At 33.6% G+C, this 14528-nt stretch overlaps 1 protein-coding gene across 5 annotated transcripts in view; it reads left to right on the top strand.

Annotated features, from left to right (window-relative positions):
- The window catches only part of Cnksr2 (connector enhancer of kinase suppressor of Ras 2), a 248221-nt gene that overhangs the window by 88474 nt on the left and 145219 nt on the right, over positions 1-14528 (top strand). For all 5 annotated transcript variants that reach the window (XM_051179229.1, XM_051179227.1, XM_051179228.1 and 2 more), the window contains exon 5: positions 13841-13882. In XM_051179229.1, coding sequence (XP_051035186.1) covers positions 13841-13882 — 42 coding nt within the window. The remainder of the gene's footprint in view (positions 1-13840; positions 13883-14528) is intronic.

The following is a 14528-nucleotide window of genomic DNA, read 5'->3' as shown; positions in this document are numbered from 1 at the left end:
TCCTGGCACTCACTCTGTAGACCAAGCTGGCCTCGAACTCACAGAGATCTGCCTGCCTCTGCCTCCCAAGTGCTGGGATTAAAGGCATGCACCACCAACGCCTGGCTCAATAAAATGTTAATAAAGCTGTATGCAAAGTCAGTCTGTAATCTGTAATCTAGCAGAAAGAGTTAAAATAAATCAGATACAAATATTTACAGAAACCCTTGTTGGCAGTATTCTCTCCCACTCCTCTTTGTTTCCATAACTCATATTACCACAGTGGAATTGATATAACACTCTCCTGTTTATATCCTCAGGAACCCAACTTAACATACAGAATAAATTTTAACCTTTTCAGCCCTTTTAAAAATTGTTGACTGACAGCCTACCTTCTCCACCTCAAATTTCAGTTGTTTTTGTGTCACAGTTCAAACTTCTTTATTTCAAATTATGCATATTTCCCTAAATCCATGTAATCCTTGCTCTTATGCTTTTCAACGCGTGCTACTCTCCTCACCTTGGCATGCAGGCACTTATCTGCTTCCTTTGATCAAAATATTTTTCTTCTTCTCACTGATTATGTAGGCCCTCTTTTAGCTGTTTTTTTTTTTTCCATTTTGTAACTGCCTACTCATAGTTTTCCAACTCACTGAAATATTATTGACAAAACTGTAGATTTAAGGAATATATGAATGGTACTTTGACATTTATACACTATCAAATAATTATCACAAGCAAAGCAATTAACTTGTTTGTCACCTGACACAAATGTGTCTATGGTATGATCTATTCTGTTAGCAAATTTCAAGTATATTTACTATAATCATCATGATGATCTCCAGAACTATTCTTTTGTTTTAGTTTTATGTTTCTGGGCATGAATCCCATTGTCTTGTGCATGCTGGGAAAGCACTATAAACCCTTTATCACTAAGTCACATCTTTAAGGAAAGAACTATTATTCACCTTATAACTGAAAGTTTGCACCCTCTGAACATCTTTCTTCCATCCTCTAAGGCTTGTAACCAGCATCCCACCAGCATCCCACTTCTTGGTACTATGAGTTTAACTTTGATTTTCAGACCCATGTATAAGTGAGATCATGCAGTAATTGTCTTTCTGAATCTGGTTTATTTCAAATCCTATGATGTCTTCCAGGTTTATCTATGTTACAACAGTTGTCATGATTTACTTTGGGTTGAATGATATTCTGTGTTTTGATGCACATGTTTCTCACATTTTCTGTATTCTTTCATCTGTTTTGAGACAATTAACTATTTCTCTTTGTCCTGTCTTCTGTTACTATTATGACAGTAAACAAAGCAGTGCAGATAAATATCTGTGATGTGATAGTGATTTTTTTTTTTATTTCCTCTGGATATATATACAAAGAGATTTTATTGCTGAATAATATGGAAATTCTAGTTTTAATTTTAAAACTAACCTCATTTTTCTAAATTATTACATCAATTTATGTTCTCATGAAAAGTAGTAGTCAAGATATTTTTTTTCTCAACATCTTTATAATATTTTTGATATTTTGATAAGTGTCATCATAACAGTAGGAAATAATACTTTATTCTGGCTTGAAGCCTCCCTGATATTGACCATTTGTATCTGTTTTGCAAAAATGTCTACTCCAGGCTTTTGCTCATTTTACATCGGATTATTTGGTTTTCATGCTTTATTCATATGACATGGAAGCTCTTTATATATGTTAGGTAACAATTGCTTATGGATATATAGCTTGTATCTATTTTGTTTCTACTATTCAATTTTTAAAATTTGTTCTGGGAGTTCTGAGGATGGAGCCCAGGGATTCACATGTGCTTCTATTTAAGTGTTTTGTTGATATTTTATTTTGTTATGAAAAACTTTTTAGGTTGATATAGTTCCACTTGCCATTTTTGCTTTCTATGGTCCTCATTTTCATCATATGAATGTTTCTGTATGTTTTCTTTCTTGCTTTATATTTTTTTTTCCATTTTGAATGGTATTTGGCTCCACTTTCACCTTTCTATCTTTTGGATGGTCAGTGCACTTATATCTTTTTAGTCTGATCACTCATTGTATTTGTAATAATTTAGTGCTCAAGAAATGTGGTAAAAGTTGAGCATTCCCCTATTGTTTTCTTTTAGACACTGATACTATATTTGTTAAATACCTTTCCTTAATGTGCCATAGAATATGTATTTTAGTCACCTAAAATATATTGCAAACATAATATATTTAATATAATATAGTTTAATAATTTAACACGATATATTGCACAGATAATATATTGCAAAAGTATTTATAATTTCCAAATCACAGAAATGGAACATTTGTTAAGAAGAAAAGAATCTTAGAGGTTGTCTCATTTCATCTGCTTCCATTTCAACCTATGCATAATGATAACTACTAACATTTACATACTTTGTAATTTACCAAACATTTCCATGCCATTTGATGTTCATAGGCAAACAGAGTTGTTATTATTGTGGTACTCATGACAACTCTGTGAGGTAAGTATAAACATTGCCATTATTTTTAATCTACTAATTACAGTTGTCTAGTCAAAAGAAAATTCATTGTTTTTTCCTTGTATTATAGAGTGTGGCTTATTGTAGAAAACAGAAGCATTAAGCATAATAGTGAATGATTTGATGTCTCTATTTTTCATCTGTGAAGCTGAGATGGCTATCTACTATGGTCATGCCCACCCATGTGATTCCATTCTTTTTGTATTTTTTTTTCTCTATTACCACTTGTAATTCCATATAAACTGATAAAAATATAAGGAAATTTTGGGAATAACTGACCCTTATAAATTAAATAGATAAACAGGCTCCTTTTTTTTTTTTTTTTAGATTTCCTTTTCCCTGTTTTTTTTAAACTTTGAAAAAAACCTTGTTTTACATGTCAATCCCAGTTCCCGCTCCCTCCCCTCCTCCGCTGCCCCCCCAACTTCCATCATATACCCTTTCTGTTCCCCTTGGAGTGTGAGGCCTTCCATGGGGGACCTTCAAAGTCTGTCATATCATTTGGAGCAGGGCTTAGGCCCTCCCCCATGTGTCTAAGCTGAAGGAGTATCCCTCTGTGTGAAATGGGCTCCCAAAGTCCATTCATATACTAGGGATAAATAAATACTGATCCACTACCAGAGACACCATAGGCTGCCTAGGCCTCCTAACTATACCCACGTACAGACAGTATGCGTCCGTCCTGTGTTGGTTTCCCAGTTATCAGACTGGAGTCCATGAGCTCCTGCTTGTTCAGGTCAACTGTTTCTGTGGGTTTCTCCAGCCTGGTCTTGACCCCTTGGCTCTTTGTTAAAATAATGATGGCTAGGAAGAACACAAACAAGGGTGTGATAATTGAGCTGGTCAAAATGGTGTATGAAGAAAGCCTGTGCAAGATCTAGCCAGACAAAAATCCCAGCATAGAAGGCATGAAAGTAAATATTTAACAATAGCAATTGATGGCTGCTGGGAGAGGGAACGTCAATGGCTTTTTAATAATATGACTTCCAGTAGGCTGACTACACAACAACTGTAAAGACGAGCTATAAAGCCCAGTCCCAATGAGTATATCTGCAAAACACTCCAGCACCTAATGCTCAGGAAACATTGTGTAAAATGGCCAAAAGACTGTAAGTGGCATAGGATCAGGAACTTTTCTGTGAAATTGTATCTCCTAGTAATAGCAGAAGTTACTCCCGTGAAATCTTACCAATATGACTGCCTAACTTAAGTCAAACAAGGAAGGTACCAATAGATATACTAGTGTGGTTTCAACCCTACACAAAGAACTACAGGCAACTAAGGAATGGGAAACACAGTCTTCTCCAGGGAAGAGCACCCCAACTGGTTATCTGATACCAAATGTTCAACCCTGAAAAAAAAATACAAATAAGTAATATTATACAAATGGAACAGGTTATATTTAGGAATATATACATATAACAGAAATTAATGAGGGAAAGAGACCATGAATTTGAAAAAGAGTGAGGAGGGATATATGGAAGAGTTTATAGACATTTTTGAGGCAGTATTAAAGTTTAAATATACTGTTTCAATTTCTGAATGACTAACACTTCCTCTGTCAGCTGTCTTTCTACCATATATACTCTATTTTAATGAAATTGTCGGTTTCTTGTGGCTTTTGCTGGCTGTATTTCAATATCAGTTCAGCCTTTTTGCTGCTTGCTGGACAGTTTTATATAACATGTTCTTTTCCTTCAGCTACTTCTGATTTCATTTGCCCAAAATAAAATTATTTTTGCCTCCCCAAACTCTCTTCCTTGTCTACTGTGCCCTTCAACCTTTTGCTTAGACTTGAACCCCTGGCATATCACTTAACATTTTCTTCCAAGTTGCCCTTTGAATGTGATAAAGAAATCACCCTTATTCTCTCAGTTTTGACAACCTATATCTCATCCACCTATTCTCATGTCCCCGCCATTCAGAACCTCAGACGATGCCCATATTACAGAATATTTTATTTAAAAAAATACTTGATATTTTTGCTTCCCTTGAAACCCACAATCTCTTCCCCAAGACCTAAAATTAACCCCATGCTTTTCATATTCAAATATGTATAAACACTTTTCTTTTATGAAAAGTAAAGGTCACACCCCTAGCCTTCTTGAGGATAAAATGTTTTCCTGCTATGTCTGAGAAGGTACACAACTTTAAGAAAATTCCATTTTTTTTTTCTTTAAGAAGCCATGAAAAAAGAATAAGAAAAATGGAAAATAAATAAGACATTTTAAGTTGCCTTATCTCAACTCTATACTCTGTACCAGACACATTTACTCACAACTCAAATGCTTTATAACTTTAGTGATTAATTCAGCCATCTCAGCTTTAACCCTTCCTCAAGGAAAGTATAGAAAATGTATCAATTAGTTGTTAAAATTTTGCTACCATCGTGGCCAGGAGCTTTGAAATAAATACAGATTTTTATTCTCCTTTAAACACATTCAAAATTTACTGACTGCCTAATTTTTTTCATATTTTCATAAAATAAGTCCTTATCACTGCCTCTGCTTTCTTTCCTACTGCATTCCCTGTACATATCTTATCTTCTAGCCAAATGTCTCCATATTCCTTACTGATTTTGCCATTGTTCAGCTTTTTATACTATCTGAAATGTTATTTTACCCCGAATCTCCAGTTTTCTGATTTGAAAGTCACTTAGGCCAGCTGAAATACCATCTCTAACCATTGAGAGATAAACCAGAATTACCAATCATAATTTATCTCCTTTTTATAGACCTTTTCATTTACATTATATTGTCTACATTTTGTTATTCTTTTCTCTCTCAGTAAATAAGGAAATCCATGGATCAAATTTAATGTAACTCAAAGATGCCTTTCATCATATTTCAAAAATACCAAAAAGTCTTATGATAAACTGTGACTTGTATGTATAGAGGGAGTGACAGAGGAAAGCAATGAGACAGTTTGTTGCTTGAATTACTCATGCATATCAGGCATTTCAGTAGCTTAATGACAGATTTATAGAGAGGAGCATAGTATGAATATACCATATTCAAAGGCTTACATTGATGGGTCATTTAGAATATTACTTCTAAGTTATATTATTTATGGAAATTATGACATCAACACTAAAATTAGACTGATGAAAATCTAGATCAATTATAAAAATAGTTCTATAAACTACAATTGTATAGATCTCTAGAGACCTATAGTCTTTCTTTTTATGTATTTAGTAACCTGTGTAGTGTCCTTGTGAGTATAATCTGCATATATGTTAATGAGAAGCACTATTTATTCAGAGCATTATAACCGTTTGATGCTTAAAACTTGTTGACTACCTACATAGTATACCACTAGTAGTGTGCAGAAATAGAATTAATTTTGTATGTTCTGTGCTTAGTATTGCAAAGACATCATTCTTTTACAGAAAGGAAAGATTATAATCTATGATACAGCTCATCTGTGTGATGGTGTTTCTATGTATAAACTGTTTGAAACAACAAGTCATCAAAATTGGAGGAATAGTCATCATGTATGAATACATTCTCATTAGGAATTAGGTGTGTAAAATTCAAATCACATGATTTACAGAAGCATTATATGGATAAAGAAAAAGAATTGTAAAATTTATTTTACATATGCAATAAAAGGCAGCTTTAAATAGTCAGAAGAATTTGTGGGAATTTTTAAAACTAAATTTAATTTGAACATGAAAATAACTAGAACATAAGAGTTGTATCATTACATAGCATAGATATGTTCATAAGGATGTAGATTTTCCTGTATGCAATACTATTTTCTTTGTAAAACTTGAGATATATATTTTAGGAAAAGATTTGGCCCCAAGTGTTAATAAAACCTGCATTTTGAGAAGCAAGTATTTTTAAAATCCTATTTTGATGGAAGTAAATTAACTTACTAATAAAATTAATCCTCAAAAGTATCTGCGGCTGTTTAAATATTTACCATTATAAAACAAATTACATAAAATTAGTGCTTAACAAATTATCATTTAATCATTTAGTTTTTATTATTTTCCCTGATAGCAGATTACTTTGTACTGACTCTGTTTCTTGGTTTTGTTATACAGTTTCTAATATGCTGTGGGCTCATCCTTGATAAAAAGCTCTGGCTTTTAATAAGAATAAAAGCAATGTGCACCAAACAAGGTAGAGAAACAATTATGAGCAGCTTTTCAAAATACTGAGCTATAAAATAAGTTTAGTGGAGGTAAAAAATCAACTGGTAAATTGTACGAATGTGTGCATCCAAGTTTCTAAGGAATAGAGGACTGTTTAGAGTAAGCCAGTGGCAGTGTTATTTAAAGTAGTTTACAAGTTCATGAATTCTGTACATTTAATACATTTTTGTTTGGTTGCTTTTTCCACTATCATATAGTTATCCTGGAAAATAGGTAAACTTTTTCTAAAATACTATCTCATCAAAATTATCTTAGCAGTCTCCATTTAGGAGCTTACTGAATATATAATACTGGACATGAAACCTGTAACTGCATTTCAGCTTGGACTCTGGGTAATTCTTATATTGAAAGCCAAAATTTAAAATTGATTACCTTAACTTAAATGTGTTTGACTGCAGATACACTGTTCCGGTAAAAAAAAAAAAAAAAAAAAAGAAGTCTTTATTTGTGTTCCCAGTTAAAAGCTACCATTACTAATTGTTTTTAGGTAGAATTTGTCTGTTTCCTTCCCTGACCTTCCAGCCCTATGACTGTGTCAGTTAAACTAGTCAAGGAATTCTAACATCTTTATTTAATATTTAACTTTTTACCTGTGAACACTTAAAACTTACAAAGTAACAATGGAAAATTCATTTTTTTTTATAAAAATTCACTTAAAATCATTTAGCTATGTTTATCTTATATGGTAAATTTAATTCTAACATCTGTATGTTTTGCTGTTCTGGTTGAAAATTTTAACTATCTTGGTCATCTGATATGTTTCATTAGAATTTTTTTTTAAAAAAAAAAAGATCACATTAGAATCATTGAGCATATACCACTGGTTCATTTTCCATTACACTGTTAAACCTATAGTTATAAATATAATAAGTTGAGACACTGGACCACAACTGGTGAAAATTTTTTGAAGTTTGAAATTTGACTGAAGTAAGGGATGCTGTAATCCCGTTATATTGAATTTTTATAAGAAGTGTATGAACTTTTAAAAGTAAATAATTGCCCTTTCATATAAATTGGTAGCATTTATGCATCTAAAAACATTAAACTTTAAATGTCATGAAAACTGGATTCCTGTGTAGTTTTGGAACATCTGTATAAATGCTATGTGATTTGGCTTCATTTCTGTTGCTGTAATGTAGTACCTGAACATGAAGCAACATACAGGAGTAAGTGGCTTATTCCATTTAGTAATTCCAGCTATTGTGCATCATGAGGAAGTCAAGGCAGAAACTTCAATCACCTAACCACATCAATTTTACAATGAAGAGCAAAGAAATGAATGAATGTTTGCTTGTTTGTGCTCAGCTCAGTGGTTCCATTCTTACATCATTCAGAAACCTTGCCTAAGAAATATCACCAGCCTTAGAGTGCAAACTTGTACAGCCATTTTGGAGATCAGTGTGGCAGTTCCTCAGGAAAATGGGCATAGGCCTACCACAGGACCCGGCAGTCCATTCTTAAGCACATACCCAAATGATCCACATCCATGCAACAAAAGCATCTGTTCAACTATGTCTGTAGCAGCATTGTTTGTAATAGCAAGAACCTGGAAGCAACCTAGATGCCCCTCAACTGAAGAATGGGTAAAGAAGATGTGGCACATTTACACAATGGAATACTACTCAGAGGAAAAAAACAATGGAATCTTGAAATTTACAGGCAAATGGAGGGAACTTGAAGAAACCATCCTGAATGAGGTAACCCAGTCACAAAAAGAGGAACATGTATGTACTCACTCATATATGGATTATAGACATAGATCAAAGGATCACCAGCCCATAATTCACATCACCAGAGAAACTAGGTTATAAGAAGTATTCTAAGAGATTTATACAAGGTCCCTCACAAAAGGGGAAAGGGACAATATCTCCTGAACATATTGAGAGTGGGAAACAGAGGAGTGGAGAGGGAGCTAGGAGAAAGAGAAGGGGAGAAAATGAAAGCACGTGGGGCTAGGAAGATTGAGTCAGGGAAGAAATACATAAGAGAGAGAGAGAGAGAGAGAGAGAGAGAGAGAGAGAGAGAGAGAGAGAGAGAGAGAGAGAGAGAGAGACCATAAAAGAGGGAGCTGTTATAGGTTTGGAGAGAGAACTGACTCTAAAGAAAGGACCAGAGACCTACTTGGATGACCCCAACTAACAATTTGAGCAACAGTGAAAAGGCTACCATAAATGCCCTTATCCACCATCATAGAGCCCTCATCTAGCCTATCTAAAGGAAACAGAAGCAGACACCTATAACTAAACACTGAGCCAAACTGGAATCCAGATGCAGAGAGGGAAGACAAGACCAGGCTACAGAAACACATAGCTGACCTGAACTAGGAAGAAGTAATGGATCCCCAGACTGATAGCTGGGAATCCAGCATTGGACTGACTCAGACACCCTGAACATGGGTTCTCAGGAAGAAGGTCTGGGCAGTATAAGGGACCACTGACAGTGGATCCAGGATGTATCCCTGGTGCACAAAAGGACTTTGGGAGCACATTCCCCATGGAGGGATACTCCCTCAACCTAGAGGCAGGAGGAAGGGCCTAGTCCCTACTCCAAATGACTTGACAGATTTTGTTGATTCCTCCTGGAAGGCATCACCCTCCCTGTGGAGTGGGGGTGGGTGGGGTGGGATGGTGATTGGGGGCATAGGAGGAAGAGGGAACTGGGATCGTGATGTAAAATGAAAAAATAAATAAATAAAAAATAAATATTTGTGTGAAAAATAATATATGGATAATATGTATTTATTATTTTGCCATTGTTCTTATTTAGTTAATGTGTATAATGTAGGACAGATTTAAACTTTTAATAGATACTGAAGAAATTTTGTGGAATGTCTTGTTATCTTTATCATTTTTAATTTAAAATGAAAATTAATATTCACTTAAACAAAAAAGAAAAAGAAATGTCACCAGCCACATTGAACTGGGTCTTCCTACATTAACTTAAGACAGTCCACTGGACTCAGCCTCACGCCAACCCAATTGTATAGTTTGTACTTGAGATTCTCTGTCCAGGTAATTCTAGGTCATGACAAACCCAATTGTATAGTTTGTACTTGAGATTCTCTGTCCAGGTAATTCTAGGTCATGACAAGTTGACAATTTAACTATCACACTGTATTTTACTCATTTTTTTGTGTGCCTGGCACAATAGATTAGTAGTTTCTCATTCAAGAGATAAAGACATCTATTATAGTCCAAACAGTTCAGTATATACAATATCACTACAGTGTTTTACTAAATATGTTTATAACCATTAGTAATTTTAAAAAATGAAAAAATTTCATATTAAAGCATTAGAAATATGTAATTGGTATTCTACAGTATTTAGTGTGTTTCCATCCATTGCACTATTATCTTCTTATGCATTCAGATTATTCTCATTAGGAAGTAGTAATCTCTCCATGTTAACTCATAGATCAGTACTAGTCATCTAAGAAAGTTTCATTCTGTTTTAAATCAAAATATGGTCCAGTCTTACCATGTATACTTCTAATATGATTTGGAATTAGGCATTTTCAAGAAGACCTGGCAGATGATATAATAAGACCACAGAACTGGAAAATTAATTATTATTAAGTTGATCTTGGTTCCTATGCCTTCTCAGTGAGCAGAAATGAGAAATGTTTATGTACATACAAATATACATGCATATATGCATACATAAAACATTAAGAGACTATAAGGTTTTTTAAACTTCCTTATTTTGTGTGTGTGTGTATGTATAAATCAATTTTCTACCTTCTAAAATAATTATTAATGATATTATGCAGGTGTAACAGAATGATACATGACTTTTTCGTTTTGTCATAAAGCATACAGAAGAGATTAATACCATGTAATACAAGTAGTGGTTGCTAAAAATACTTTTGAGTTTATTTTTCACAGTTCTTTGTGTTATGTCCACATTACATGGTGGTGTTAAATTATTATCTTGTATGATTATGCTATTAGTAGGGTATATACATCATTATGACACTAGTAGAATACTCATTTAAATGGTATTTACTTTCTTAAGAGATTCCCTTTGAAAATTGAATGGATAATAATAGCCTTTGATTCTGGAAAGGTAGATAAATGATGAAATTTAAATCCAGTGCTACTGAAACAGGAGTAAGAAATGGCATGGGGTATCCAGGAAAACTCCCAGCATTGTCCAAATTATGTCTTCCCAATACAGTTGTGTTCAAAAATAATTTCTATACCATTAAATTCTTCTAAATCTAGACAATATTATAAGTTCATTTTCCTTACATAAATGTCTTAATTTGGTTTCTCTGTATATATAATTCATAATTAATTATGAAGAGTTGACTTTGTTTTAAATATATACAGACACTTTAAAGAATATGTTGGTAGACACACTTTTCTCGTATAGCACAAGAGTCTCATTCCTATGTTTTACCCTTATATTATAAAATGAATCAACCTCATTTTTCCTCATAAAACCATGTCCTAATATTCCAGGTAAGGTGACATATGCCTTTAATTATAGCTACTGATAAACATGGGGCAGCCAGACTGGGCGATATATCAAGACTCATTAGAAAAAAAAAAAAAAAAAAAAAAAAAAAAACCCTTGCAATTAGTAAATATGCTCTTCTGGTATGAGTATATACCTAAAGAGTATCTGAAGAAAGTATTGTACTTAAACAATATTATAAAAAATGTAGGTTGTCTTTTGTAAAATGAATTTAGAGTAAACAATATTATATGAATATATAACAGAGTAGAATATGGATTTTTGAGTAATGTACAAAATTAAGTATTAAGTAATGGTTAATACTTAATTTTGTATTTTTAAGTAAAAGTAGTAGATTTTTCTTTTGTCAATTAAAAAATTGATGCCAAATCTTGGCCTCCCTCTCTGCATCTGGATTCCAGTTTGGCTTAGTGTTTAGATATGGGTGTCTGCTTATGTTTCCATCAGCTGCTAGGTGAGGGCTCTATGATGGTGGATAAGTAAGTCATCAATCTCATTATCCAGGATGGGCATATATGGTAGACTTTTCACTATTGTTCAAATTGTCAGTTGGGGTCAGTCTTGTAGGTCTCTGGACATTTCTCTAGAGCCAGTTTTCTCTTGAAACCTATAATGACTTCCTCTTTTATGGTATCTCTCTCTTTTTTTCTCTCATCTATTCCTCCCCTGACTCAATCTTTCTAGTCCCACATGCTTTCCTTTCCTCCCCATCTCTTTCTCCTAGCTTGCTCTCCACTCACTGACCCCCACTCCCAATATGATCAGGAGATCTTATTCCTTTCCCCTTATGTGAGGGACCCTGTATGAATATCTTAGAATCCTCCTTATATCCTAGTTTCTCTGGTGGTGTGAATTATAGAGTGGTGATCCTTTGCTCTATGCCTATAATCCATATATGAGTGAGTACATACCATGTTCCTCTTTTGTGACTGGGTTACCTCATTCATGATGGTTTCTTCAAGTTCCCTCCATTTGCCTGTAAATTTCAAGATTCCATTGTTTTGTTTTTTTTTTCCTCTGAGTAGTATTCCATTGTTTTTTTCTGCTGAGTGGTATTCCATTGTGTATATGTGCCACATCTTTATCCAGTCTTCAGTTGAGGGGCATCTAGGTTGCTTCCAGGTTCTTGCTATTACAAATAATGCTGCTACAGACATAGGTGAACAGATGTCATTGTTGCATGGATGTGAATCATTTGTGTATATGCCTAAGAGTGGGATTGCTGGGTCCTGTAGTAGACTGATAACCATTTTAGGGACCTGCCATATTGATCTCCAAAATGACTGTACAAGTTTGCACTCCCACCAGCAGTAGAGGAGTTTTCCCCTTTCTCTACCTCCTCTCAATCATAAGTTATGATTGGTGTTTCTAATTTTAGCCATTGTGGCAGGAGTAAGATGGTATCTCAGAACTGTTTTGATTTGCATTTCCCCAATAGCTAAGGATGCTGAACACTTTCTTAAGTGTCTTTCAGCCTTTTTGATTTCCTCTATGGGTCTGTACCCCATTTTTAATAGTGTTATTTGGAGCTAATGGGCCCTCAGACTGATAGCTGGTTATCCAACATTGGACTGACTCACACCCCCTGAACATAGGTTTCAGTTCGAAGGCCTGGGCAGTGTAAGAAACCTCTGACAGTAGAACCAGGATGTATCCCTAGTGCACAAAAGGATTGGGAGCACATTCTCAAGGAGGGTTACTCCCTTAAGCTAGAGGCAGGAGGGAGAGCCTAGTCCCTACTCCAAATGACTTAAAGATTTAGATTACCCCTCCTGAAAGGCATCACCCTCCTTGTGCAGTCTGGGAGAATGGGGTGGGAGCGTGGTTGGGGGGCATGAGAAGGTGGGAAAGAGAGAGGGAACTGGGATCAATATGTAGAATAAGAAATATAAATAAATAAATAATATTTTTTGAAAAATTGATGCCAAGCAAGAGTAATATATTGTAACTACATATGTGTTGATCTCTGGGCCACACAGCTTATCTCATTTTCTCACCTAATTCTCAGATCACTCTTATTGGTTCATTATTAACACATATCATGTCTGTGGCCAGTTTACACATTTCTTGAAGAAATTGACAAACATTAGGTTTCTAAGCAGTTTTCTTTTCATCTTGTGGCTTCTTGTTTATCTAACATTTCAGATAAAAATGTAGTTGTCTTTTAAAATAAATCTTTACAATTTCAGAGATTCAAATTTATGTAAGAACTATAAACCTTCTTTTTAAATATATAATATAAAGTAGATGGTAGCTTATGTCATTAAAAATGTGAAGTATGAAACTTTGATATGAATGTTGAAAAAAATGTTTTCTTATTAACTGTCTAACCTTCATAAATCAATGGTTAAAATCTTCGAGAAATTTTGACAGATTCATTTATCACAAGTAACATTTTAGATAGAAAATATCTAATAACTTTTTAAAATGTTTCAGAAAGTTGTCTTAATATCTATTTACTTTTGTTGTATGTGTTTAACGTTAGTCAACGAGAAAATACACTTTAAGACAAAATTACGAACCATCTAACCTTACCATTGGTTCTAATTGGGCAATTAAAAAAAATAAACTTTCCAGATTATTCCCATTCTTGTTTTAGTTTTTACTTGAATTGACAAGAAGTTTTCTTTGTACATGTCCTAAAAACATATTTTAAATGGATATCAATTTTTCAACATGTTTGTTCTTGTTTACAGGATTGCACTGTATATGAAACTGAGAATAAAATTCTTCATGTGGTAAGTAGATTTGGATATATTTTATCATCATTAGATAATATTTACTAACAGTTAAAAGAATATGACTTGCAAAGTGTTCCATAATAAAAAAAAAGTTCTACTATCCTACATTAGTTAAATATATGTTTTAGGAAACCTATAAAAGAATCAAAACATGTTAGTTTTGGTCATCTTGTTTTAGCTAAAAAGAAAAATATGACCTAATATATGAATATTATGAGGCAAAATTTGAGTCAAATAAAATTATCTTGAAACCAGAATTTAAAAAGAAGAACTTTTCTCTTTAATTTATGCTTTTAAATATATCACAACAAGGAATATTTTTCAATAATGTGAGTAATTCATCACTATATTCATTTGGATGGTACATTTTCTATGACAATCAAACTACTTTGCTCTTACCTTATACAACCAGGCTTCTAGCTGGTAATTTGTCAGTATTTGTTGAATCCATTAATTTATTTTTTTACATTTGTTTATTATATCGATGATGGGTAAGGTATGAATACATGCATTTAGATATCAGAGGGAAACTTTGCAATCTCATTGGAATTTTGCTGATATTTTATTTTGAAAAGTGAGATATTGTTATATTACATTCAGCGATGAGGTATCTCTTGTTAGCAAATACCTTGCTTTTTTACTT

This window comes from Phodopus roborovskii, unplaced genomic scaffold (genome assembly GCF_943737965.1).
Source record: "Phodopus roborovskii unplaced genomic scaffold, PHOROB, whole genome shotgun sequence".
NCBI classification, from domain to species: Eukaryota; Metazoa; Chordata; class Mammalia; order Rodentia; family Cricetidae; genus Phodopus; species Phodopus roborovskii.
The sequence above is the reverse complement of the archived record's forward strand: the minus strand, read 5'-3'. Positions and strand labels throughout refer to the sequence as shown.